The sequence below is a fragment of the Eschrichtius robustus genome, chromosome 13 (genome assembly GCF_028021215.1).
Source record: "Eschrichtius robustus isolate mEscRob2 chromosome 13, mEscRob2.pri, whole genome shotgun sequence".
NCBI lineage: Eukaryota > Metazoa > Chordata > Mammalia > Artiodactyla > Eschrichtiidae > Eschrichtius > Eschrichtius robustus.
This window is the reverse complement of record NC_090836.1, coordinates 45,541,150-45,567,461: the sequence shown is the minus strand read 5'-3', so window position 1 is coordinate 45,567,461 and position 26,312 is coordinate 45,541,150. Positions and strand designations below refer to the sequence as shown.

The window sequence follows — 26,312 nt, the reverse complement described above, 5'->3', positions numbered from 1 at the left end:
AATTCTCCAATGAGTTACTGGGAAGAGTCCGCTGGGATCCTAACGCTTCTCCAGAAAATAAAGGGGTGGGAGGCTGGAGGGGGAGGCGGGTGGTGAGGGGCTGAGGCCCGGGAGGGAAGGCTTTGGAGAGTTCTCCACCTGGGAGCCCCCCATCCCCCGCTCTTCAGCTCCTCACGCATGCGACAGTCCCCTAGAGCGAGGGATGGGGCTCCAGCTCTGACACCAGGTGTCCCTGGGTCTCTGTCCCCCATCACCCTGCCAGAGTCTGCCTGGGCTCCCTGCCTCTGCCTGATTCCTGTTTCTTTCTCAGTCTTTTGGGCGACAGGGGCACGGTAACAGCGTCCTCCTCCTGTCCCCCAACTGCACCTCTCCACCCAGTGGGCGCCCAGAGCCCCTTGCCCCCAAAGCATTCCCTCCCCCTCTGCTCTGGCTCACCCCCTCGCTCCCCTCCCCCTTTCCCCTGGCCTAGATGCCTTGCCCTCTAAGGACCCACTTCCCACTCTGCTTTGGAATCCCTGGCCCCTTCAGAGAACCTGCGTTCCTATGTTGTCATTTTCTTGGTTTAGCTCCCAGTGAAGCACGGGCAGGTGAACACTACGTGTCCTCCACACCTGCGTGTGGAGGACACGTGCCTCCGTGCCCAACGCCTCTGCTGTTCCTTCCTAGAAACCTGAAGGGAGTCCCAGCCTGAGATTGGCCCCAGGGCACCATGCCCATATTGGGTCCTGAGGGCTCCATCGCCCAGAGGCCACTCTCTCCTCGGGGCTAGGGGACTTTCCTGGCCAGCCTAGTAAAGACATTGCCTCCACTCCCATGCCCATTTATACTCCACTCACAGCAGGAGCCTCTAGGCCTCCAGGGCCTAGTTTTACCTCAGGCCAGCGCTAGGGATGCCAGGAAAGACCCCGACAGTTAGAGGGAGGGGGAGGCATGAAACCACACTGGCCCCAGACAGACTAAGACCCCAGACTGGAGACTGGGACAGCTGCCCACCCAGGCCTGGTGGTGAAGAGAGAGAGAATGTTTCGGGACTCCCTGGGCTCCACCCGCCAACTTTAAGATGCTTCCGCCATTTCAGTTCACAGCCTGTGGGCTCAGTAGTCCCAAAGGCCTCCTTCCCTGTCCCCCTCCCCAGCTGCCTGCACTGCCTGGACTCTGGGCCACTGGCCAAGGGCTGAACTGGCCCCTCCCCAGAACAAGGGCCCCAGAGGCCCTTTGCACTTGTGCCTAGAGTTTACACACTCCTAACAAACACCAAACATCCCTGTGTCTGCCGCTGTCTTTCTTCCCAGCTGAGAAGGGAGAGGGGGTCAGGGCGACCTGGCAAAGCTCTACAGGACCCAGGTCTCTCTTTACCCCAGTCGACTTGCAGCTGGAGGGACCGAGGGGCTGGGGGTGGAGAGGACTGGTCTGGGGAGACAAGCTCCCCCATCCTCCTACCTCCCAGCGGCTTCTCCTCTTCTTCTCCCACCCCAGCCTGGGGAGGCCTGGGGAGGCCTTCTTCCCCTCCCTTCATGAGTGGGAACTGCCTCCTCTTTGAGGGGGGGGGGATTAGGTAAATGAGAGAAAGGGTCAGAGATAGAGAAAATTAACTTACAGCGTTCGTCTGGGATTCATTTGCGAAGATGTAACCTCTCTCACCATCATCCCCAGCGCCGTAATCCCCTCTTAACTGCCAGGCCCTCTGTCCTAGCATTAAACCTCACCAGCAGCTGCGTGGCTGGACAGTTAAGATTATATATGATGTAAATATATTGTGGGTTTGTCAGCTCTCCCTACACCATAAAACTTGGTTTAATGACATCACGTGGTCCCCCAAGAGCCACTCATGGGCTTGCCTTCGGGCCATTCACATAAATAACCTCCAAAAGTTTCAAACTCCTAAATTCACATAGAAGCAGTGCGTGTTTCCCTAATGCTCAGTTACACTAAAAAGCCCTTGTGCTGCTCCTTGGCCTCACCCCCATACCCCCCTTGCAGGGTGGGGAGAGGGGAGAGGGGAGAGGGTGGATCTTTATTTATTTATTTACTTACTTACTTACTTCCATAAGGACCTGTCGCCTTCGAGGTCATGTTGATATTTTTTTTCCTCCTATTTTTTTTCTCCTCTCTCCTCTAATTGCTCAGAGTGGGCCGTGTCCCCCTCTTCCCACTCCCCCGGGAAGGTAAGTCACGCTTCTTCCCCTTCTTTCTCACTGCCAGAGGGGGTGGGTTCCAGGGCAAAGTGAAGAAGCAAGCTCCGTGGTATCTGTTTGGGACCCAGAAGCCCCTCCACTAACTCCCCAAGAGCAATGCCAAACCCTGGTACTTGAAGATTGTTCCAGGAGGCCGGCTGGTGAAGCAGAAGCCTCTGCTCTGGGAGAACGCAAGAGTCTGGGCCGTACCCACTCGCAGTGCAAGGGAGTATGTCCGAGGCCTCTGTCTAGGTTGTGGTCGCTGATGCCGCTGAAGCAGAGGCTGGGCCCTGAGCGCAGGTCTGCGGACTGTGACAGAGGGTGGAAAACTGGCAGGCACGGCTGTGTCTACCCAAGTCTGGCCGATTGGAGTCACTACTCCAGCTCCTCCAGGGAAAGAGAGACCCAAACCCTGCGGGGAGGAGGCATCAGTGCACAGTGGGGCTGGTGTACCCTGCCCAGCGGGTCTGAGCCACACTGTCCCCACCCCTGGCCAAGCTCCTGGTTCTCCTCCCGGGGCGATGCATCCCCTCACCCCACCGCACCTCAACCCCCAGGAGGAAGCGCAGGGCCTCGGCAGTCAGGGAGGCTGGGGTGGGTGATGGTGGGCACCACGACCTCTTTCTTAGTTAACTGTTACCCACTGGAGACGCCAGTGCTTCTCCACACTTCACTGCTCGCCCAATAGTTTTACTCAGCATGGAGAAAAAATTAAAATAACTCCCTGAAGAAAATTACACATTTTATTTGAGAGAAAGGAGACAGATGAGTTGGTGCAGGGCTGGGCTGACTGCTGAGCGCCAGTGGAAGAGAGACATTACAGGCTCCCTAACCTGGCCTGAGTGCAGTGAGAAGGGGAAGGGTGTAGCCATGGGTGCAGTTCAAGAAACATGTGTGGAGACCTCCTACATGCTAGGCATGGGGTGAGGCAAGGCTCTTGGGTCTTTCAGAAAAAAAAAAATGACAGACTGGCAGCTTAGGCAGTGGGATGCAGAGAAGTCAGTCCTTATAATAAATCCAAGGAGCATCAGCATTAATAATCATAAATATTCTCCTTGCCCCTCCCCAAAGCCTCTCTGCTCCCTTTCCCTCTTGGCTGCTGGAATAGACTTCTAGCCCAGATACCGAACTGGCCCCCGCCCCCAGTGTGGGGGGCCTAGGCTTGGCTCCAGGAAATCACCCCGTCGTGGGAGGCGGGAGAGGAAATGCAGTAAAGTTTTATGAACCCTTCCCGCATTTGTTTCTCCTATAAAGTACTTCCTCCCCCATCCCATCCCAGGAGCCTGGGGCGGAGCAGATCTTTGGCCTAGGCCAGCCTCAGGCACCACCTGAATTATCTGCCTTCTCCCCTTCCCTTTAGCTCCCCCTCCCCCTCCACACAAAATCCCAAAGACTGAGATAAACGATGGCAAACAGACGCAACTCAGGCACTGGTCTATGCAACTCCTCTCCCAGCTAATTGTCCTGCATAGCCCTAGGCCCTAGGAGGTGGGGAAGACAGTCTGAACATTTCCTGCCAGGCAGGTACACACTGCAAGTTGCCCCACTGCTTCCCCCCAACCTTAGAAAGCTCACACACCTCCTCCCACAGCGCCCCTCTACTGAGCAGTACCAACTCTTTCTGAGCATCCTTTTGGGACCAAATAGGCCCCTAGGCTGAGGGCTCAGCCCTTCCTCTATGTCCAGCGAGGCCCGGGGACCACATAGCCCTGAGAGAGCTCTGCACAGGCCCAGAAGGGCCTGAGTCTGAGCACCGTGGAGCCATGGGTCCTTGGTCCCTGCAGATTAGCTCTGGCATGCTGTGGGGCCGCTGCCAGTCTAGAGGCCTCAGATCCATCCAGCCAAAGTGGGAGTGGGTGCAGAGGCCTGAATGCCTGGGACAGCCACAGCATGGGAAAAGCCAGTACAGACGGCTTGGGTGCCCTCCCCTTCCCCGAGAGGTCCTTCTTGGAGCCAGGGATTGGGAAAGAAGCTTAGTTTGACCTTCTTCTTCTCAATACTCCTAGAGGTTCCTAAAGATTATTTTAAAGGAGAGGCTTAAAGGCTGCGGGCCTCCCCCAACACCCATAGCCCATTTAGACAATTTTCCCCAATACATGCCCCCCAAACAGAGAGGAGCCGCTGCATCTTTAGTCCTGTTCTCTCTTTGTCTTTATTTGATATGACAAAATATAGTTTCAGGAAAGACCTGGAGTCAATAAATAGTTGGACAATAGCGATGAGCAGAAGGACACCGGAAGTCGTAGCAGGGACTGCTGGGGCAGCCAGGAGCCTCTAGGACCTTTGCTGGGGTCCAGTAGCAGGGAACCCCAATAGTTGAGCTAGCTAGCGGTCTGAGGCTGGGGGCCTGAGAGGGCATGCAGAGAGCGCAGGCTGGACAAGTCCCCGGGCTTTGGGGTGGCGGGTGCAGGTTGGGAGAGCATAGGGCAACCAAGGGGGCCCTAGGCAGACAGTCAGTCATCTTCCCCCTTTCATATGCAAATCATTTAAAAAATGAACATCGAGTTTAGTGGCTACAAGGAAGCACCCCGAGTCTGGTGCCGGACTCCGCCAGGCACAACCATCCTCTTACCGAGCCCGCAGCCTGGAACAAAGGAGAGGGCGAGGCCGGAGGGTCCGGGCGCGGGGCCTGAGGCGCCTGCAGGGCCCACCTGAACCCCGGCGGCCACGCTGGGGCAGGAATCCTGAGAGGCAGCCCAGGCCGGGTTCGCTCAGCACCAGCCCCTATGCCACAGCCCTCTGGGGATCCTGCGGATAGCCTGCCCTGGGACCTCGGTGCTGAGCAGAACTGAGGGGAGTCCGGGCAGCGCGGGCAGCCACGCGGGAACCTGGGGTCGGTGGGGATGCGGAATGCCAAGGGAAAGAGCTTTTTGTCTGTGAGGCCGGGGAGCCGATGCTCCAAGCCCCCGCCCTATACCGAGAGAGGAAAACCGAAAAGGAAAGGCGCAGGGACCGAAGCGGGCTCGGGGTGCTCTCGGCGGGCCTCCCCGCTGCCTCTAGAGAGCCTCTTTGCTTTTCATTTTGGAATCTTTCTTCCACTTCATCCTGCGGTTCTGGAACCAGATCTTGATCTGTCTCTCGTTGAGACACAAGTTGTTGGCGATCTCTATGCGCCTGCGGCGAGTGAGGTAGCGGTTAAAATGGAATTCTTTTTCCAGTTCCAGAGTCTGGTAGCGCGTGTAACTGGTTCGGGACCGCTTGCCGTCAGTCTCTGGAATATAAACCCCCCAAGCCAGGAAGGGGTGAATAGCGTGCAGCGCCCCAGCTTCCCCATCCCAGCCCCAGGCCCCCACCCGCAGCCGGAGGGAGAAGACGCGAGCGGGGCAGGACAGGCCCGGCGGGCCGCAGGCGGGCCCGGCCCAGCCCGGCCCAGCCCAGCCCAGCCTGGCCCCGGGAGAGGCGCCTCCGCCCAGGCAGGAAACTTTCCGCCGCAGCCTGCACTCAGAAGCCGCCGGAGGGGCTGAGGGGGTGGGGGGGAGAGGGAGACCCAGGCTCGGACCGAACAATAAGCACCCTCGAGATCCGAGCACCGGGGACCCCCCTCCCGCCCCTCCCAAGTCGCTGAAATCTTCCGGAGCGGCAAGCGGCGGCCGAGCCGGCTCCGCAGGGGAGGGAGGAAGGACCGCGGGGGGATCCCCGCTCTGGAGCCCCGCGCTCCTCACCCTTCAGATTCCTCTATTTTTTTAACTCCCTCCCTCTCCCCCCAAAATTGAATATTGCCTTTTATACACGTTTTGTTCCTATGATCCAATTATGTCGTCGTAAATTTGGGCGCACACAGCCTCTAAGCCTTTTAGTGGACAGTTTTACGAGCCATTGATGCCTGGATCGTAAAATTTATGGCCGCAGGTTTTTTTTCTTTATTTGCCCCGCATGGCCTATAAAACCCAGGCGGACCCGAGCGCGCAAAATGAAGTCCTAAAGTTTACCGTGGCTCATGTGCAGTTTGGTCATCCACGGGTAAATCTGTGGCGGGGCCGGTGGCTGGCTCAGTCCGGCGGGCTGCCCTGTCTGCGCCTGCTCGTCTTTGATCTCCCCACTGCTCTTAGCTCGCTCCTCCAGCGCTGGGCGAGCCGCCTTCTGACTGTACATCCCGGGGTTCAGAGGAGCCGCTTCATCTCTGCCCAGAGCGTGTCCCGGAGCGGCCGCGGCGCTGCAGGCGGGGCGGTCGGGGTGAGCCCGGGGGTTGGCAGCCATGTCTACCCCGTGGAGAGAGTTGGAAGGCGCAGGCGGTGGGAAAGTGATGCTTAAGTCCAATCCGCCGTAGCAATACCTGGATGCCTGCACCTCTGAGGCCGATCCATAGTTCCCACAAGTTTGCATGTTATAGGCAGGGATATTGGGGCTCTGCTTATAGAATGAATTGGCTACGTAGGAGCTCATGGCGGGGAGGGCCCGAAAAAAATTTCTGCACCCTTTTTGATTAAGGGTGATTTGTGACTCTTTGAAGTTGAGGGGTTTTGTGTTCTCCAAAGTGCACAATTTATAGGTGGAGATATCTCTTTCTTTATCCTATGCGCCCTTCCCAAATAAGGGAGCCTTAAATAGAGTCACGTGACTCGAGCGGCCACTCATAAATTTGGCTTGATGACCTCCGGGAGGTTAGTGATGGAAGCCGGGGAAACGCATCTTGATATGTTGGCAAAGCCCAACCAAGGGGGAGAGGGAGTGAGGGAGAGAGAGAAAGAGAGAGAAGGGGGAGAAAAAAAAAAAGGTCCTTGGAATTGGGGGGTAGGCGGGACAACGAGCCCACAGCGACACCTGGTGCCTCCTTGGAGGAATTGCAGCCTGGCTCGCTGGCTGGCCTTCAGGACTCTGGATTTTCCACGCTGTAGAGGAGAAGCTGGGTGTTGCTGCAACAAACCACTGAAATGGCCTTTTAAATTGTATTTAATTTTAAGGGGAGATGAGGCTTCACTAGGATGCACAGAGGGTTTGTTTTGCTTTTTGGTTTTTTGTTTTCTGTTTTTTCGGGGTTTTCTTGGGTAACGGATGGCCCCATCCTCCCCAACCCCGGGGTCTTTCAATGTTCAAAAATGGCTGAGGGAAGGGGATTGAGGTAGGAGAGCCCCTACCCAGGCTGGAGGGGGCTTATCTCAGGTTCTCTAAACCAAGGGTCGAGGTCCCTTTCCTTTGAGGCCCCAGGGCCCTGATACTGCTGAGGAGGTGCCTGTCAGCCTGAGAAAGTGAACCCAGCCTCTGCAGAGGTAGGCAGGATGCCCAGGAGGAGGGGTCCCGGGTGGGCAGAACTAGATAGGAGGCTCATGGGACTGAGAGTGCTGGGGACTCTGGGATGAGCCTGGAGGTGAGGAGCCAGGGGAAGATGAGTAGGCCTCCTCATCGTGCCAGGGACCCCAGAGTAGCAACAAGGCAATTTTCAATTGTGTGAGTGGGTGGATGGCTAGCTGGGTGGGTAAAGAACCAGACACAATGAACTGGAGGACTGCTCTGCATCCCTGTGTATGACCCTGGTGTGGTACCCATGCCAGGTATTTTGGATGGAAAATAGATGTTAATTGAGGGCATGGAGAAGCAAGATTCAAGCTTCCACAAATATTATATGAGCAGGGCAGAGGAAAAGGCCTGTTTTGTGCCCTTTGGAGGAAAGGCCTCTGGACCAGGATTTCCAGGGACCTGGGTTCAAAAGGTCCATAGGAGAGCAATTTCTGAGCTTTCTGGAGGTGTCCAAAAGGATCTAGCTGAGGGTGGGGGGATGGGGGTAGGCAGGGCTGGCGCCTGGGCCACCTTCACAGCCTGTGACCAGGGGCTCCGCAGCTATTCGGCCCCTTTACATCCCCCCTCCGCTAGCCCCAAGTCTTATTCTTTCCTGCCTGCCTCTCCCCAGGAAATATCCGCCCCGGCCAGGAGAAGCCCCCCTCCCGCCCCCGCTGGCAGAGGCGCTGGAGGGGGCGCTGGCGGGGGATCTGGAAGGTCTGGAAAACGGGCGGATTTTTTCCCTCTGGGAGACCCCCTCACTACCTCACCCCCTAGGTCCACTCAGGTTTCTCTGGCTGGGCTTAGGAGAGAAGGCCTGAGCTGGGGAAGGGCTAGGCTCTGGCTGCGCTCCTCACCGGCCTAGTTTGAGGGCAGAAGAAAGAGTAAGGAACCAGACTGGGGCTGGCGCTGTAAGGAGGAAGGAATTTGGTCCCGGCCACGTCAGGAGTCCCAGAGCAGGCGAGAGCTCAGTTTCCAGGCTTTCTTTTCCGAGATGTCCTTGAATCGCTCAATCTCTGCCGAAGGGCTCGGGTCCCGCGGTCTCCTCTTTCCCTCGGTTCTCCGCCTCCGCCACGTTTCGCAAGAGTCGGCCTGGCGCGGGCCGGGGGCTGCCCTGCTGGCTTCCGGCTGCGCCTCCCTCCTCGCTCCGGGGAGTGGGCGGGGGTGACCTGGGGCCTGGATAATGCGTCCTTTCTGGCCTTTGGGGCCCGGGGTTCAGAAGCCGAGGACCCCAGACTACCAAAGGCAGGAAGAAAGGCCTGTGTGGGGCCGGAGACCACACCGACCAACCCGGGCTCCCACTCTACCCCCAGCGAAACCCCGTGCGGCCCTTTTTGCGGGGCGAGGGCGTTGCTCTATGTGGGGAACCCGGAGAGGCCTCTCAGCCACCAGCGCGATCCCCGGGAGAACCGGGAGGCAGGGCTCAGCGCCGGGCCGGGCGAGGCGCGTGCAGGGGGCTGGGGGCTCGCAGGGGGCGGGCAGACGCGGGAGCGCTCGGAGCCTGTTCCAAGTTTCACCCCGAGGCCGGCAGGCGAGCGAAGTAACAGAAATCCCGATATAAACTTTTAAAAATAATATCAGTTTTATTAAATATTCGAGAACGGATCCAGAGGTCGGATTTATACAGGAGGGTAACACGACGAGATTTTTTTATTTTTTTTCTCCTACCGGCTAAACAAACGTCATTCACTATTTTTTCTCTTTTTGTACTTTCCCCTCTTTTTTTTTTTTCCTTTTTAAGATAGGATTGGAACACGGACGGTGCTAAACATAAATATAAATACAGAGACCACAAATACAGCTAAAAATATTCACACAGAAATGGTCACAGTTTGTAATATGCCATAATGATCCCCAGGATTCTTTAAATACAATTCGCCTGGGCTGGGCATTTGCTGGGGCAGAGGGGCCGGGCGGGGGCTGCGGGCAGGCCCTGGGGGTTGCTGTGGGACCACCACGCACCCTACTTGGGCCTCCCGCCCTCCCCGGCTGCCACGCCGGGCCCTGAGGCCTGGGAGCGGAGGCCCCCGGGCCCGGGAGCTGGCAGTCTGCGCGGGGGCGGGGGTGGGGGGCGCCGAGAGGGTGGGAGGCCAAGTCCTCGTTTGGAGGGAGATCTGTGGAGTCTGAAGCGAGGTTCAGGCACGAGCCCCAAGGCCTGGGCGAGGGAAGGGGCCTGCAGACGAGCCGAGAACGAGCTAGCGAGGGAGCAGGAGGAGCAGGAGGAGGAGGCGCCTTGTGAAAGAGTCTGTGCGGTGAGGGAGGGGGTCCAGAGTTGACTTTTCAGGTCCATATTTGACTCCCTAATTTTGTCTCAGGAAGTCCAAACATCAATTGTGCCAGTGATAAATACAGAGTGTGTGATTAGGAGGGAGTTGGGGGGAGCGAGGGAGCAGGAGAGAGAGGGGTGGCAGGAACAGTCCTGGTCACTCTTTCTGCTTCTCCTCTTCTGTCTCTTCCCGCTTTTCCTCTTTTCCGCCCAGGCTGTCGACCGCAGCCCCTCCGCCGCCCCCTGAGAGCGTGGACGTGAGATTAGACTCCTTTTTCCACTTCATCCGGCGGTTCTGGAACCAGATTTTGATCTGTCGCTCGGTCAGGCAGAGCGCGTTGGCGATCTCGATGCGCCGGCGCCGCGTTAGGTAGCGGTTGAAGTGAAATTCCTTCTCCAGTTCCAGGGTCTGGTACCGCGAGTAGATCTGGCGACCGCGCCTCCGGTCCGCTCCATAGCCGACCCCTAGAGATCCGGGCACAAAACACACTAAAAACAATCAGCAAGGCATCCTCCGCAGACGATTTAGCCTAGCACAGCCCTGACCCTCCCAACTTGGCCAGCAACTCACGGGCCCCCTCGGGCTCCAGCCTTCTCCTCTCTGCCCTGCCTCCACCCCCACTGGGGGTACTACAGCCAGGATCCCAACTTCATTCAGTCCCCCCCCCAGGTTGGTAGGTGGGTCCCAAAGAAAGGTGGGGGTAGGGTGGGGGACAGAACCAGGCAGAAAGCTGCAAGTCTAAAGGCTGATTTTTGAAAAATCCCAAACACGGGGGATGGGGCCCCATTTCTGTACGACTGGGTTCCCCCATCTCCCCAAGCGCCCTAGCTCCTTGGAAACTTCTCCCCACTTCTCTGTCGCCTCCTCTCCCCCTCCCTTCTCCTCAGCCTGACTCGACTTTGGGGGGGCTCCCCCACCCCCTCCCCTCATCCCCTGCCCTGTTCCTGCCCCCTCAGCTTGCCTTGGAGCCCTCCAATCCGTCAGGGGCCGAGGGGGCCAGGCCCCTGCGAGCAAGCGGGAGGCGAGCAGAGGGGGCAGAAGAGGGGGCCCTGTCTCGGCGTCGGCGAGGAGACGAGCGTGATTGTTTTTATGGGGCCATAAAAAACTCTCTCCGCCCGTTCTTCTAGGGAAGCCGGTCATAAAGCCAGTTCAGTTTATTTAATTTATATCTCAGAGCTGTAAAACTCACCACTGTGCGAATTCATTCGCTGCATCCAGGGGTAAATCTGGATACTGGCTTTCTGGTCCTGGGGCGCAGTCCTGCCCTGCTCAGAACTAAAATCCTGAGCGATTGAGGTCTGTGTGTTATGTCCTAAGGTGTTTTGTCTGCAGTTTGAGAGCATGTCTTTCTCCTGGTAAAAGGAATTAGATCCATAGTCATACGGCCCTCGGCTGGAACTGAACACGACATTCTCCTGTGGCGAATAAAAGGGAGTCGAGTAGATCCGGTTCTGGGCAACGGCCGCTCCATAGGTCGAGAAATGCCTCACTGGATCATAGGCGGTGGAATTGAGGGCGACGTTGGGGAGGACGTCCTGGCCCCCGGCGAGGTGGCAGGATAAGGAAGGGTTAGTGAAGTAGGAGTTCATCCCTTTGCCTTTACCTGGTCGGGCTATGATTTCTTTAATATTTATTTCTGTCTCCAGTTTGTACTCGGAACTAGATGGTTATAGGGACGGCTCCAATCCAGGACAGACAAAATGACAAAGTCAGCTGACCCCCTCCCAGCCAATCGCAAGCCAGATGTCAAGAAGGGGGAAAAAAATCGCTTCTGCTTCTGTTGATTCCCTAGTTGAGACTAAGTGTGTGCTTTGAAAGTAAGACTTGGATTTCTTTTAAAAATATATATGTAAGGGAACTGATTTGAAGGTGAAGGAAGGGTGAATGTCCCCGAGCAGGGCCTTGGGGCCCAGAAAAGGAGAGCTGCACTCCCAGGAAATCTCTCAGCTCCAGCTAACTTTGCTGTGCTGTAGCCACAGCCAGGGCTGGAGAAATCCCTGTATTTTCAATCTGATTTCATCTTTTATATCTGCCCCCTTCTAAAATTACATCTTGATTTCTCCATGGGAGGAACTCCCTCCCAGCTCAGGGGGATCCCCAGAAATCCTACAGGAAATCCTGGTTTGATACTCCATGGAGTGAGTCCACATCATTAAACCAGTATATTTTTCCCAATAATTTTTTTAAAAAAATCAAAAGTGGAAAGAAATTGCATAAAACATGGTGCTCAGAGGAAGGAGAGTCTGGGGTGAAGGGAGCATGTGGGGAGTCCCTAACTCTAAAGAGGGAAGAGTGAGACTTCAGGGTGCAGTGGCAGAGCTGAGGTGTGCAAAGTAGCCATGCATCTGCTTCCTCTTCCTCCTAGCCACCCCCCCCCCGCGTCTACCTCCTCCTCAGGACCCCTTTTGGGGGAAACTCTTGAAGCATTTTTGCCTAAAAGGGAAGATTTATTTTAAAAATAAATAGGAAAGGAAGAGAAAAAAGTAAAAGGTGGGAGAGAGAGAAAAAAAGGAAGAAAGGAAGAAGAAAGAACTCTGAGTCTTTCTAGACACATCAACTCCTGTTTATGTTGGTGAGAATTTATGATTTAGAGCCAGCCAGGGCCGTTGGGGTAATTCACATAGGATCCAGCCAGGAAGAGAAGGCCGGCGGGGTTTTGATGGACAGTGTGTGTCTTGCAGGCTCAAAGCCCCTGCCCAGGTCAGAAGCCCCTGCCCCCTCGGACTCTCTGTCCTGCCAAGGGAGGTGCCCCTGGACCTGAGCTCTGGGGCTTGGAGATTCCAGCCAAGGTTTCCCGGGGTGCTCTCACCCAAGGGCCGGCCACACCTAGTGGGGCCGTGCCTCTCAGCAGCCCCCTACCTCCATTTTCTTCCCACCTGGGGGCTGAGAAAAAGGAAGAGAAGGTTAGGAAAAGGCGGCTGTGTCCGAGGCTTCTGAGGGAGCCGCAGTGGGCAAACAGAAAGAGCGGAAGGTGTGCAGATGTTCTTTTTTTTTTTTCCCCTGATTAATCCAAACTTATTTTGATATCATAACATAGGCTGAAAATGCTTTGAGTTGACAAAGCGGGGGTCAGTGGGGCAAGCGAAGGGAGCAGTGGAAGCTCATATTTTCGCCTCACCATTTTTTGGTAGTGGGGGGATACTGGCTATAACAAGAACCCGGATGTCTCCGGATTTTATGATCTTTTCCTTCTGTGTAACAAAGCGGAGTAATCAATGGGTAGCAATAAAGCCATAAACGGGACTACGCTGGGAAAAAAACTCGTTTATTCATCTTCTGTAACGTTAAGGGTTTCCCTGGAGTGTCACTAGGGGGGAAAAATAAAGTTTCGAACCCAAAAGCAGACTGTGTGGGAGCTGATGGAGACAACATGTTACTTAATACATGATGAACCTCGTTAAGGGATGGAAGAGTCTTCCTGCGAGACAATTTGTGTTGGCTTTTAAAAATACAGCCCCAGTCCTTCAGAAAGGAGAGAAATGTGTTGGTATTTAGAAGGGCAGGGGGAAGGCCCCTATAGTTATTAAGGTTCCCCCTCTTGGACCATACTTTCCTCTCCCCAAGGAGATGAAGGTGAAGCGTAGAGGAGGATTCTTAAATTAAGGAAGAAATTTTGAGATGAGTTGTCTCATTTTGGGGTGCCATGGCAGGTACACAAACAGACACCAGCGTAAGCTGCTTTTCGCTCTAGCATCCAGCTGTCCTCGAATTGCATTCGTGGCATGCCTGGGCAGTGGTTTCCAACAGCTGGCTGGGGCTCCAGGCCCCCTGGAGGGCAAGAGGGAGAGGGAGAGAGAACTGGGGAAGGGGTGGAAGACCGAGGAGTCTGAACTAAGGAGCAAGTCAGTGCACCCCTGGATACAAGTAGCCGCTCTCAGAGTTCCCATCCTCAATTCTGCCCTAAGGGTAGCAGTGTAACACGTAAAAGAGGCCGGAAGAGAGAGTAAATCCCCTCCCCACCCCCACCTCCTTTTCAGAGAGAGATTGCTAGAGGGATAAATCATGTCAGTGATATTTCCTTCAAGATATTAAATTGTTGCAATGTACAACAAATTGAATGATGGAAGATAGGATGTCTTAATGAGGTTTCGCTTTCAATGAGTGTTGATTTTCTACGTATTTTAAAATCTCTTTCATGGGTGGGTGGGGGAAGGAAGGACCTTGAAAGAAAGAAGGGGCTTCTGGGGAAACATGTGCTGCAGCTCCCCAGCAAGGATGCCTGGGTTTCCTTGAGCCCCTCCTAAACCAAGTCTGGAGGGGAAAGGGGCCCCAAAGTTGGGGAGAGTCTCCTTTAGGGCCTAAAAGCGGTGGGCGCGGGGGTGGGCGACCTGAGGAACAGAATGTAAGTCTCAGCCCCGGAAAGTTAAGTGTTTTATTACGTCCCTAAACAGAGGGCAGAGACTGAAAGGTCTCACCGATTTATAATGAACAGGAACCAGCTGCTGGGGGAAAGAGGCAGAAATGCTGGACGGGGGGGGGGGAGAAGGGGAAGCAGAAATACAAATAAATTCCCCTACTGCTTAAAGACTTTCGGCAAAATTAATTTCCAACACACTCTTCCCCCATCACCTTTCATTCCTGAGGAATGAAGCCTTCTTCTTTCAGTGGATCTTTAATTATGCAGCTGAAATTTGCTGGAAGGATTCGCTCCATGGGGGGAGAGCAGGTCAGATGAGCCGGATCTTCCCTCCATTGGATTATATTTTCCTCTTTTCATTTCATGATAATTTTATTTTTTTGGCAAAAGAACAACTGTCTATGGGGGGAAAGCTGGGACTTGGGTTTTTCTAAATATATTTATATTTTCCTGTTAAATTTGTCTGAAAACAATTATGGAAACTCATCAGCAGAAGCAAGAACAGATGTTTTATTAAAACTGCAGTTGAGCTCTGTAAATATGCACAAGTCCTGGGAAGGAGGGGTGAGAACTTGTTCTTTGTTTCTATAAAACAAGCCTAGAGAAATCAGAGAACACTCCCCATCAGGCCCATAGGTCTCCGACTTGGTCTGCCCCCTTCGGCCTCCGGAATCAGGCATCGGAGGGGGTTTGGCAGAAAGGGCGGTTCGCTTTCAGAGCTGGAATTAGTGGATTCAGAAACAGAATTGCAAAAACACAGAAAAGGAATAAAGGCGGAAAGTTGCCCGGCTCCCTGCTTCAGCCACCCACCCCCATCCAAAACACATGCTTTTCATGAGTGCTAGTTATAGGAGAGAACTTACTGTAGGTGCCCTGGGCCTGAGTGGGGGGCAGTCATTGGTCTGGAGTCCCCAAAGTTGCATTGGAGGCTGGGCACTTGAGGGTTTCCCAGGGCAAGTATAGGGCTCCTACTCCAGCCTTACCCCGCTCCAGGCTGGGGGCTGGGGGCCTGTGTAGCTCTGAACTGGGGAGAGGGTGGCTGGGACTGGACGCTGGCCCTGGAGGGGTTCATGGGCAGGCCTCATCTTGCCTGCCTTTGCTTTCCACTCTGCTCTGGGAAATATATTAATTTCTTGGGTAAGGGTATCTGAAGTGAGAGGGATGAGATCTGGAATTTTTATTTGGGGACAATCTTCTCCAGAGGTCCTGTTTAGTTTGTATTCTGCCAGTCTTCTCTCTCTCCCCAGATCCCCCAACTCTGCACCGATGTCTGTGACTCGCCCAGCCTCGCACACAGATACACACACTCCATTCCTGGCTGCCGGCGCCACCAACTACAGCTCGGCGCCTCTGGAGGCTGCTCGGGGACGTGGGCACTGGAGCCGCAGGACTCAGCACTCGGCCTGAGCGCCTGGCTGCCTGGAAGCCACTATAGCTGCCGACCCACCCCCTCAATCCTCGACTTCCAGGGCGGGAGAGGAGCGGTTGCCCCACTGGTCCCTTTTGTGCCACTGGGCGAAGGCTGAAATCCCTCTTGCAGAGAAAGCTGAGTTTCAATAATTGTTCTGCTCACCTCACAATAGCACTGTTTGGTTAAGGCTTTGCTGTTCTAGAGTGACTGCTCAGTTGGCCCGACTGACTTATGATTGGATTTTTTTTTATTTAAAAATTAAAAAAAATAAATCCTACTCCAAATGCCTAGTGTTTTGTGTACGAGCTCCTTTGATCTCCACAGAATCCGGAGTAAAAGGATTGCAGAGAGAGTTTCCTAGTCTGCCAGAGAACCTGAACACGGGGAACGGGGTCTGCTTGGGGATACCAAAGCATAGCTGACGCAAGGAGCCCCCAGCTTCTCAAAGATCCAGTGGGGAAATTGTCTGAGCTCATACCTCCCCATACACACATTGCATTGCAAAAAAGAATGCTCTTTCGTCTTTCAAAGTTCAGGCGTGGAGATACTTGGAGAGAAGTGAAATTTGACACACCCAACCCGGAAATGGATCCCATTTGGGGGTGCTGATATTCTGGGGACAGGGCCCAGGCTGGCTAGCTGAATGGAGTTGGGGGTCAGCAGGGAGGGGGGAAGGAGGAAAAGGCCAGATGGGGGCATGTCAAGTGCCTGAGAACTGCCCCAAACACCTCAGAGGCCTGGGCTTTTGAGCTGAGAGGTTGAGAGGCTGCCCAAGCTGCTTTTGCTTTATTTGCAATTAAACACAGAAGAAAGGTACCTGGAAGGACACTGCTAACTCACATCATATTTTCTCTTTTCCCTCTCTCTGTCCAGATTTCTGCCTGACCTTTCCTTATCACCACTCCACTCAATGCTGCTACCATTAGCAGACACAAACTCCCACACCGGCATTTGTTTGGCTTCTCAATTCACTTCTCTGGCTGAAGGTTAAAAAGTAAAATAGGTCCTCAGCATCTCTGTCCCATTACACTCAGCCCTGAGCCCCTTTTGGCTCCCTCTGGAAGAAATCATTTTTGGCTTTGGGGGCCTGGCCCCCAAGCCTCCCACCTCTATCCCAAGCAGCTGAATATCAGCTGAGGTGGGGGCGTACAGAGAGACTTCGGACACTGTATCTCATCCCCACTGGGAATGGGGAGGGAGCTCAGACCCTGAGTGACATTTCAGGGAGGGAAAGCAAGTAGCCATGCTTGGCCCAGGAGGGAAAATGAAAATCCAGAATATTCAGGATATTTTTGGCCCCCAGAATAAGGACAAAGGATCCCCAACTTCCTGGCTTCTCTTATACCCCTCCGCACCGAGCACTGTTTGGACCCCTTTTGGAGGTTTATGAAAATTGTAAAATTCAAGAACAAGGCATTTATGACGTCACACCGAGTTGTCATGAGGAAATTGTAAATGTCATAAAAGTTATGTACGACTAGGTTCTGTGTGTGGTTCCCTGCCTCCCCTCACTTTCTCCCTCGCTTTCCCTTTCTTCCCCTGGTCTAAGTTTTCCCACTTGAAAATAAAATATTATGTTCTAGAACAATAAGCCAACAATGAAACATCATCCTCATTTCCCTATAAATAATTTTATCCTTTATTGTTTGCAGACCTGAAAGAACCATTTAATCTGCGCTGGCGAAAAGAGGGAGAGAGATGGGCAGGGGGGAAATTAATTTCAGAAACTAGAATATTACTTACTTCAATGATACTCTTTCAGATTTGATAGCCAGGAGCAAAATTAGAGGCAAACAGCGGCCTCTCCGACTCTACACCTGGTGGGATTGGAGATTTATAGGATCTTTAGTGAAGGGGCAATTTAATTTTGTAGGATTTGCTTAAATTCACTGCTATTTTGGGGGCTGAGGAGATGGGAGGGTGAGGGGAGAGCGACATGCTTTATCTAGCTTTATGAATCCGCCAACATTACCCTGATTTAAAACCCCAACAACCTATGTCTCAGGGAAAACTGCAGAAAGGAGTGGGGTGAGGGGGACTCCACTTTCTCAATGAGTGTGGCCCCCTTAACCAAGCAGTTGCCAGGGGGAAGGAAGAAAAGCTGGAGGCTGCTCTGTCTCTCCACCACCAGGACACCCGGAGGTTTATGGTGTCCCCATAATTCCCCCCACCCTATAAACAGCTGCCTTATTTTAGGACGATTTCTGCTTCCTCCCCTCGGAAAGGGAGAGTGAGGGAGATGGTAATGGCGGGAGCAGGGTGCCGGAAAGGGGAGGGAGTTCAGGATAGCGCTGTACTTTGTTCTCCTGGGTGAGTTTGCTGGTTTGGCGGGTTTCTGACGCAGGGTGGCAGCAGACAAAACAAGTAAACAACTCACAGACACAATAAACAGGGGCGGCTGCGGCGCCGTGGCAGAGGCCTGGGTCCGGGTGAGGAGCACACTTTGGGGGTAATGTCACCCTGGCACCCGGGGGCCGCCCAGGCCTAAAAGCTCAAGGCCGCCCTTGGTGCCGGTGGAGAGAAGGTGGGAGAGAGCTGCACGCCTTGGGACCCACGGCAAGTCTGGACAGGAGATTCTTGGGAGGAACTTGATCACCTAGGGAGTGGAGGAAAAACACCCACGAGCCCCTCTCCCGTCCTTACTTTCTTTCCTGGGCATTTTAATGGACATTTATACTCCCCCCACCAGCTCTGTCTTTCCCTGGGCCCAGAAGAGAGAAAGAAGGCTGGTTAATTCCCAGCCCTGGCCCACACTCAGTGCTTTAAGCCTGCAGGCGGTCAGACCCAGCTTCTTCTGCCCATCAGCCATCTCCCCGGCGTAGGTAGCAGAGAGGATTAAAATAAAGTCCCACCGGTAACCAGATCTGGGTATTTGGGGAACTTAGAGAGCCCCTAATCTGCCCTACAGATGACACAGGCAAAGCTGGGGCCCCGTGAGCGGCCAGGGCGAGCAGGGGCGGGGGAGAGATGTTCACCGCACCCCTACCCGTCTGGCTGGCTTTCCCCAGAGGCCTCTCCAGGCACCCTAGCTGGCAGCCGCCCCAGACCACCGCCCAGAGGCCACCATCTTAACCACTCCAATCCCCTCTGCCACCTCAGCAAGGCTTCAAGCACCAGGGCCCAGCGACTGCTCAAAACTGCTCACAGGCCTACCTCACCCATGAAAGTTTCCCACCGAACTCACTTTCAACACAACGGGGTTCCCCTGCTAAAACAGTCCTGAGCTGGGGAAGATTGCAGGGAGGTGTGGAGAGAAAGCAGAAGGGAGTCAGTCTTTCCCCAGCCCGTCTACTTGGACAGCGAAGGCAATAAGGTCTGAGAAAGCCTTTGTGGCATCCCTTGGTTACTGACACCCGCATACTCCGATTCCAGCACGAACACGTTTTCAGCAGAGCACGCACAGAGGGCACCCAGTGCCTCCTTGAGCCCATGCCCATCTAGTGAGGGCTAACAAAATTTCACACGCACATAAAACGGTGTTTGAGCGAATATAGGTATGGTTATATACAATTAACCACTGAAGAAATATGAGTCTGTATATATTCATGCATAAGTCTGCGCCTGTACATTTCAGCCTCTATCTAATAAATGTATAAAGCTACTAAGCCTGGTTTCGGAACACAACAGCCAACCCAACAAGGCCGCCTTCTCCAAACAAGGTCTCGTTCTTCGTGGGGATCACAACTGTCAGACCAGGGAGAGAAAGGGTTTGCTTTGCCCACTTCTCCTTAGCTAGGAGCTGGCGCATGAAATACAGCCCGTGGCAGGACTGACAAAGCCCCGTAAGAGGCAGGCCTGAGGTGCCCAAAAGAGTGGGCTCAGAGGAGACTGCTGGGGGCCCTGGGCTCCAGGGAGTGTCACCAGACCCTGACCCACGGATTCAGGGCTTCTGCCCAGCCTTAGTTCTGGGTGTGCAGAGTCCTTGAGCCTGATGCTATTCTCAGCTGCCCTGGCTATTATTAGACAATCACAGCAGTGCTCTCCCTCTCTAAGGACCTTGTCTACAGGGAATCTGGCCTGCAAGGAGGCTGAGGGTTGCCAAGGGTGGCCCCTCTTGTGTTTCAGTTTGAGCACCATCAAGGGAAAGAGAGAAGGGAAAGAAAATCGAAAGTAAGGAGGGAAGGAAGGGGCTGGCATTTGGGGCTGGGTTTTTTCCCTGGCCAGACTAGAACACAGAAAACCAGGGCCAGTCACTGTTGCTATGCTGTCTCTGCATCTCTCTGTGTCCTGAGGAGGAGTCTAGGGGTGAAGGGAGTGAGGGCCTGCAGGACCCTAGCCAGGAAGGGACAGAAAATCAACTGATAAAAATATTATATAAGGACGTTTCAGGACGGTGCTGTTAACCCGACAACCACGAACCCTAGCACGCTTAAGTCTCACCAGCCACGTTCGGTTAGATCCCTGTAGGCCGAGGGGAATACCCCAGCCTTGCCCAGGCCCACCCCTCCAAAGGAAGGGGGCCCCTCTAGTATTCCAGGTGAAGCCCTACTGGCCTGAGAGGCCTTCTCCGGAAACTGTTGTCCTCAGGGGTGAACAAAGGAGACTTGTCCGTACTCCCCACCCCACCCCCGTCCCCCCCGCAAATCAGTAAGGCCATCTGCAGGCGTGGGGGCAGACAAAATACAGCGAAAGAGAAATAGAGGCCTCACCGATCGGCGGTTCCCACAGTACGCCAGGAGAAAGGCTCCCATTTTCAGGCTTCTGGGGCCCCTCCACTGGCCCACTGTACTCCCCTTGCCCCTTGCAGGTTGCACGGACTCGGGGCCTCGGCGGCCACAGCCTGGCTCCCCGGGGCGTCAGCCCCTGGGCCGCGCCGGAGCGGCGGGAGAGCGCGCGGCCGCCCGAGCAGGCGGCGGGCTGAGCCCATTTGGGAAGAGCCAAGCGCTGTTCTCGATCGTAAACAAGGAACGCGAAATTAGCCCCTCGGCAGACGCCTCTGCCGATACACACAAGTCCTACTGGGGGTGGGGGGGTGGAAGGGGTAGAGAAAATGCCATTTCTTTCCCCGGGAGAATACCTCCGAGGCCTTTATGTGGGCTGCGAAAGGGGAATTTTGGGGGGGCAGGAGAGGAAGGGAAGGGGATTGTGGGGGTAGGGGAGGGAAGATTCACCGTCAACTCGGGCCCAAGGGGTTTGATTTGAATGCAGTCGAATTATATTTTTAAGAATTTGATAAAAACAGGTTATCCACCCCCTCCATCCCCCCCCCCCCAGGCGACCGGTCGGGGTTTAAACAGGAAATCGAGGAGTGATCCCCTCCCCCACTCGGGCTTGGCGGAGAAGCCCAGTCGCACGGTTGGAGGAAGATGGGGGGGGTGCTCTTGGCTCGGACTGGAGGGGACTCTGGCCCCCAGACTCTTGGATCTCTCCAGGAATATGCACCCCCCTCCCCCAGCTCTGGGGTGTGTCTGCCTGGGTGTGTAAGCGATTGTATGTGCATCACCGCCCTTTATAAACAGAAGCTCACACATATAGGTGCCGCCTCGGACCCAGGCCAGGGAGCAGGGCGGGGTCATATATCAAGCTGCAACACATTCAGGGCTACGTACATTTGGAAGAAATTAAGCCACTGTGTTATGCAACCATGTGTGTTGGGTTAAGACTATACAACACGCCATTAGCACCAATTATTAAGAAGCTCCCGAGCGCCCGGGACCCTCCAGGCCGCCCAATTCTGACGTCCCTACCCCATGAGCCAGCCGTGCCTTGAGTCCTCACTGTCTCCGCTCACCCAGGAGGCCCCGCCAGCGAGGCCTGGTCCTGTCCCCACCCATCCAGGGGCCTCCCCAATTCCCACCTCCGCCCCAGACAGGGCAGATCCCAGCCCAGAGCAGCCAGGCGACGCGGGTGAAGCAGCCCAGTGGGTATCCTGGGTGGGGTGGCGGCGGCTGGGGGTGGGGGACTCCGGGCCGCGGGGAGAGAAGGCAGATTAGCCCCCTTTCTCCAAGCACAAGATGGCTTTTGAGTACCGAGTACCGAGTCCCCCAGCCCCACCCCCACCCGTCCACCCGCAGCGCAGAGCACCTCCCATCTTTCCATCCGCTCGAGTGGGGGTGGGAGCAGGGGTGGGCAGACGCTCTCCCCTCCGCCGACGCGCACCAGCCACCAGCCTCCACCCTAATTGCCAATTAACAGGCCCAGCCGCCCGCCTAGCTGCGCTCTCTTCCTGCTCAGCTGCCCGGCCCTGGGCTCGCACTGCGCATGTGTGAGCTCTAGCGGTCGCGGTCTCCCGGAGACAGGGAGGGGGCCGCGGAGCAGGGAGGGGGCGCTGGAAAGTTTGTTTGGGGGTTGGGGGGCTGACTCTGCTCAGGGAGCAATGGTTACAGCCTACAGGTTTTCTCACCTGCCCTGGAGTTTGAGCTCCGGGCCCCCTCTGTCCCAGTCCCATTAGCCAAGAGGCCGCAGATCTGTAAAACGTAGGGACATGGTCCGCGCACTAGACCCAGGCCTTGAGCCCCACCGGTGCAGTCCTCTGCCCCCCTGACCCCCAATTTCAGCGCACAGTGACATAAGGACAACACACTTCCCCCACTACCATATTCCAATTTAACCCAATTTCTTCTCCTCCCTCCCCTCCCCCCGCATAACTGCCCACGCGCCCACCCTCTCACCCTCTCGCCAGCCCCCTCTCCTCTCTAACCAAGACAAGCCGCTGCTGTCCTTATCTTGAAACCGCCACCCAGTTACGGACCATTAGTTACATATTTGAACCAATAAGGAAACACTTACCGGGCGCTGCTGTCACTCTCCCTCTCCCTCTCTCTCTCTCTGCCTCTCTCTCTCCCACTCTCTCTTTCTCGTCTTCCCTCATTCTGTGCCGCTGCCGAGACTGTTTCAGCTCCACATACATATATATACTTTATATAAATTTAAAAATAAAAAAGAGTAGTCCCAATAATCAAAAAGCCAAATAAATTTTAAGCAGAGTTGCGAGAAGGAGGCAGGAGGGAGAGCCTGGGAGAGGGGAGGGGCGGAGGCATCTGCAGCTCCCTATCTCAACTCCTGCTCCCGCATTCCTCCTGCCCCTTGGGGGGCTAGAGGGTCGGGAAGGGAGAGAGGGGTGCCCTCTACTCCTGCCTCTCCCCCCACCCCGCTCCCCAGGTGCTTCCAGCTTCCAGCAACTCCATCTGGGAGGAAAGAAATTAAATGAGGGGAGAAAATAATTATTAATCAGATTAATTAAAAAAAAATACTGGTAATGAAGGGAGCGCCCAGCGCAGGTTTCCCTGGCAATGGTTAGGCTCTTACAGGGAGGACTGTTCTGCGGAGCGCTCCGAACGGACAAACCACAATAAAAAGTTCACGTTCATGGATGGAATCCACATGACTTCTTGTGGCCAATCCAACTTGTGAGTCGATCGTAAACTTTTATTACTCAGCTGTAAATTTTCTGCAAACAACCGGGAATGCGATGCATTTGTGTAGCGTGTGCAAATGGGCGCCACGGTCGCCATGTTTACCCAATTCTCTCGCAGAGGGAGCATCCCCAGACCCCCACCCCACCCCCACCCACCGCCCACTCCCCACGGGCCGGGCTGCTCCTGGGTAGCGCGGAAAGGGCAACGGGAGGACGTGACAGGAGAGAAGGAAGGATTCTGGCTGCTCAGTCAGCTGCCTCCCTTTGCCATACCGAATTTTACATATTTTCCTTAATAAATGGGGTATTAAGGCTGGCTCTGGCGGAACCAAAGCTTTGCAAAGGTTTGTGGCATTGGGGCAGTGCCGGTGGCGGCGTGAAGGGACTGAGAAGGGATTCACTCCCTACCCCTGCTCCCTCCCTACCCCTGTTTTTTCTAGGAAGAGAACAACATCCTTCCCAATGGGGCGTCCGGGAAGCCCCCCCCCCCACTTCACCCCAGCTGGGAACGGGAGGGGCAGGCGGCTGGAGGCCTAATAACCAAGCCTGACCTGGCCACGGTCTGAAGAGCAGAGAGGGTTGAGACCGGTCCTGGGCAGTCCTGAGGAGGCAGCAGGAGGGATGGGAAGGGGGGGAAGCCTCTAGAACCCCCAAAGCGCCCGTCATCCCCAGGTTCCTTTCTCAGAGAAAACGAATGACATTTTCCCCCAAGACCATCCCTAGTGTCAGGTCTCCTCAGTTCCTAGGTTCAGACGGCAGCTTCCTCCTAATCTTTCTAGAATTAAAAATAAAGGCCCACAATCTTGGCTCCCACTTCTTTTTCCTTTGAGTGCATGGTCGTGTGAAGCCTTTTCTGTCTTATCGGGTGGCCCACAGCCGCCTGCCTTTTTCGGAAAAATTCTAGTATCTGGGCAGCTGGGACACACCTTGGAAGGCTCTGAAAAAAGAACCAATTCTTCCCTAAATTCCACCTTCCATGCTAAACACCGAGCACCCGAGACTCCAGACCCCTGATTTTGGCAATGAATCCAGCGTGGGGGAGCCCAGAATAAATTCCCCCATAGAGACTATTTGCCAACCAATCGCAACCCAGCCACTTTCCCCACCAGCTGGAGATCTGAAGGCGCAAAGTTCTTCCCTTGGTCCCAAATTAAGCTGGCATGGGGACTTCCGTGGCTGGGTGCCCCCACCCCAACCAACAGGGGGTCCCTCATCCCCTCCCCAAACTTCCTCCACAGTAAGAGAAGCAGTTCCCTCAGCCGGATGCAGAGACCTCGTTCCTTTTACAAACCCACCCATAAATTTTATAACAGGTAGTTAAAAATTACGACAAGGAAGCGCTGGCCCAGCTTTTCACAATGGGCCGAGGGGAGAATGGGGCAGCACTGCGGGCAGTTCACCGGAAATTTTACTTCTAGTCTGTGGCATAACCTGTCCTGAGTTCGCTTTAACTGGGGCGGGGTGACTCTCTCTAGCCAACACGCGGCCGCTGGGGCATCTCATTTAGGGAAGCTGAGGCTGGGGAGGCCAATCCACTCTCCCATCTCTTCCAAGGAACCCTTTAGGGCACTCACTGCCTCCCTCACCCCCCAGATCCCCTGCAGGCCCGCTACTCCCTTGGCCTCTGCAGTGAAGTGGGGAGGGAGAGAAAATGCCGAGAATTTTCAAAAATGCCAGAGAAACGAATTTGCCCCCCAACTTAATAGCTGCATTATCCCTTCTCTACGGTTGGGATTAGAATAATAAATGCAAGGCGAAATGAGCGAGATGCTTCAACTCAGCAGTTTGAAAGATACTATTTTTCACAAATCACAAATAGCTTTCGGAAGCCACTTTGATTGGCTAATAAACAAGTAAAGAATGGGAGAAAGTCCTATCTGCTGCAGCCGAATGGTCCCCATTCCGGTAATGGGACGGCGGGAGCATTTGGGAGGACGCGTTTCTAAAGAGAGTACAAGCCGCTCGCAATTAAGTTCCCCCATAAAACGGGTTTTGCCTCTTTTTCTCTCCAAACGAGAAAACAGAGGCGGTGGGCACCAGGGGTGGGGGGTCGGGTGCTGCAAGAGGGGGCGGCTGGAGCTCTCTTGGTCTTGCCCACCCGATGCTTCGCATCTCAAGCGATGCCCGGTGCCAGACGCACCCAGCCCTCCGACGCCGGGCTTGGGGCCACCGGCACTGCACGGCCGGGGTTGAATGGGGCATTGGGTGTGGGGAAAATTCGGCGAGGTTCTTCGAAGCCACTTAGTGTAGGGTCAACCCACTCGGCTACCGGGCCAGCGATTTGTATTAATAGCAATCAGAAGTCCACATTTAAAAATGAAACGGCCCTCGCCGGCCCTCGGAGTCTGGACGCCTGTGGGAAGGCCTGACGTCGGAGCGAAATGCCTCCCCGGCTGGTTGCCGGTGTTTCCCGCAGCAGACGGGGTTACCTGGATGCCCCGCGGCTGGCAGCAGGGACCCCAGGTTCCGAGAAACATTTCCCCCAGAGCTGCTCAAAGCTGTTCCCGGCTGCCGGCAGCCTGCGCTTCCAATCGGCAGCCTCGCTGGGGCCGCAGGAGTCCCCCATTAATGACGCCTGATCCAATCCTGTGTTCAGGACCACTTTGAGTGGGAGCCAGGCACCCAGATGCGGGTGAAATTACACAAAACTAGAGTCGACCTGGGCCTAAGTCTGGGAAAATCATTGACCAGGGAACAGAGAGAGAGAGAGAGAGATAGAGAGAGACAGAGAGAGGGATCTGGCCTCAAAAATATTTCAGTCTTTGGGGGTCTGGTTTTTAAGACCAGAAGATCCCTTCCCCTCCCCTCTCCCCCTCTCATGACTGAATCAGACGACTTGTATCTCTGGAATTTGGTATTATTTGACCAGGATCTTACTGGCATAAACAGATTTCTCTGTCTAGGACCCTCCAGGGAGGAGTGAGAGACACCTTGCCCCGAGTCCCTTAGCCTTTGACCCTTTATTTTGGGGAATGAGGAGTCCAATGAAGACTGTCCTTACCCTGCTGTGGCTGGGGTGGGGGACTGTACACTCAGTAGCACCCCCCAACCCAGGCCAATTGACCCACATTGTAAGGCCAGGGCAGGCTGCCCAACTGCCAAGGTGAAGCCAGGAGCGGGCTTGAAACAGCCAGAACAGAGGCTGGAGTAAGTGCAAGCAGGCTAGGTGACAGCGATGGCCCTGTGCTGGCCGCATTCGCAGTTCAGACTGTGGGCCCATGGTGCTTGGCATGCCAGTCCACTCACCTTCTCCTCTCCTCTCCCCTGGGCTTAAGCTTCCTAGCCCCCCCACACTCAGGCTTCTTCCAGCCAAGCCCTCCAGACTGCCTTGAGCCTCACATCCTTCCCACCCTGTTCATGGTCTAGTGCTGGGTGCTGAGTACCAAGGGTTGGCCATGAGGAGCATGTGGAGATCAGAAAGCACCCCATTGCCTCATCCTCATCCTCAGCCCCTGGAAGAAAAAGGCCTAGTTGCCAGAGGGGCACAGGGGCAGATTTTTGGTCTGGGCCCAGCCCAGGACGAGGAGGAAGA

The 26,312-nt window shown here is 55.0% G+C and overlaps 2 protein-coding genes across 13 annotated transcripts in view; both read right to left on the bottom strand.

Moving 5' to 3' along the window:
- The window catches only part of LOC137775366 (homeobox protein Hox-C6), a 64,545-nt gene that overhangs the window by 15,749 nt on the left and 22,484 nt on the right, over nucleotides 1-26,312 (bottom strand). Inside the window, exons 1-4 of one of the 12 annotated variants that reach the window (XM_068561171.1) lie at nucleotides 22,153-22,712; nucleotides 17,167-17,240; nucleotides 10,845-11,190; nucleotides 8,947-10,119 (exon numbers count right to left, since the gene is read on the bottom strand). The exons of 2 other annotated variants lie outside the window; for them this stretch is intronic. In XM_068561171.1, the coding sequence (XP_068417272.1) occupies nucleotides 9,812-10,119; nucleotides 10,845-10,998 (462 nt within the window). In that variant the 5' untranslated portion in view covers nucleotides 10,999-11,190; nucleotides 17,167-17,240; nucleotides 22,153-22,712 and the 3' untranslated portion in view covers nucleotides 8,947-9,811. 9 more of the 12 variants (XM_068561172.1, XM_068561173.1, XM_068561175.1 and 6 more) reach the window with 9 other exon arrangements.
- Nucleotides 4,374-6,557, bottom strand: HOXC5 (homeobox C5). Its single transcript, XM_068560816.1, has 2 exons — nucleotides 6,104-6,557; nucleotides 4,374-5,385 (listed from the first exon to the last, which is right to left on the bottom strand). Exons 1-2 carry the CDS (start codon nucleotides 6,555-6,557, stop codon nucleotides 5,171-5,173), a joined length of 669 nt encoding a protein of 222 aa, XP_068416917.1. The 3' UTR covers nucleotides 4,374-5,170.

Coding starts and splice junctions, on each gene's coding strand:
- HOXC5 (XM_068560816.1), bottom strand. CDS start 6,557: ATGAGCTCCTACGTAGCCAATTCATTCTATAAGCAGAGCCCCAATATC. Junction 5,386..6,103: donor CAAACTGCACATGAGCCACG/GTAAACTTTAGG, acceptor TTTATATTCCAG/AGACTGACGGCAAGCGGTCC.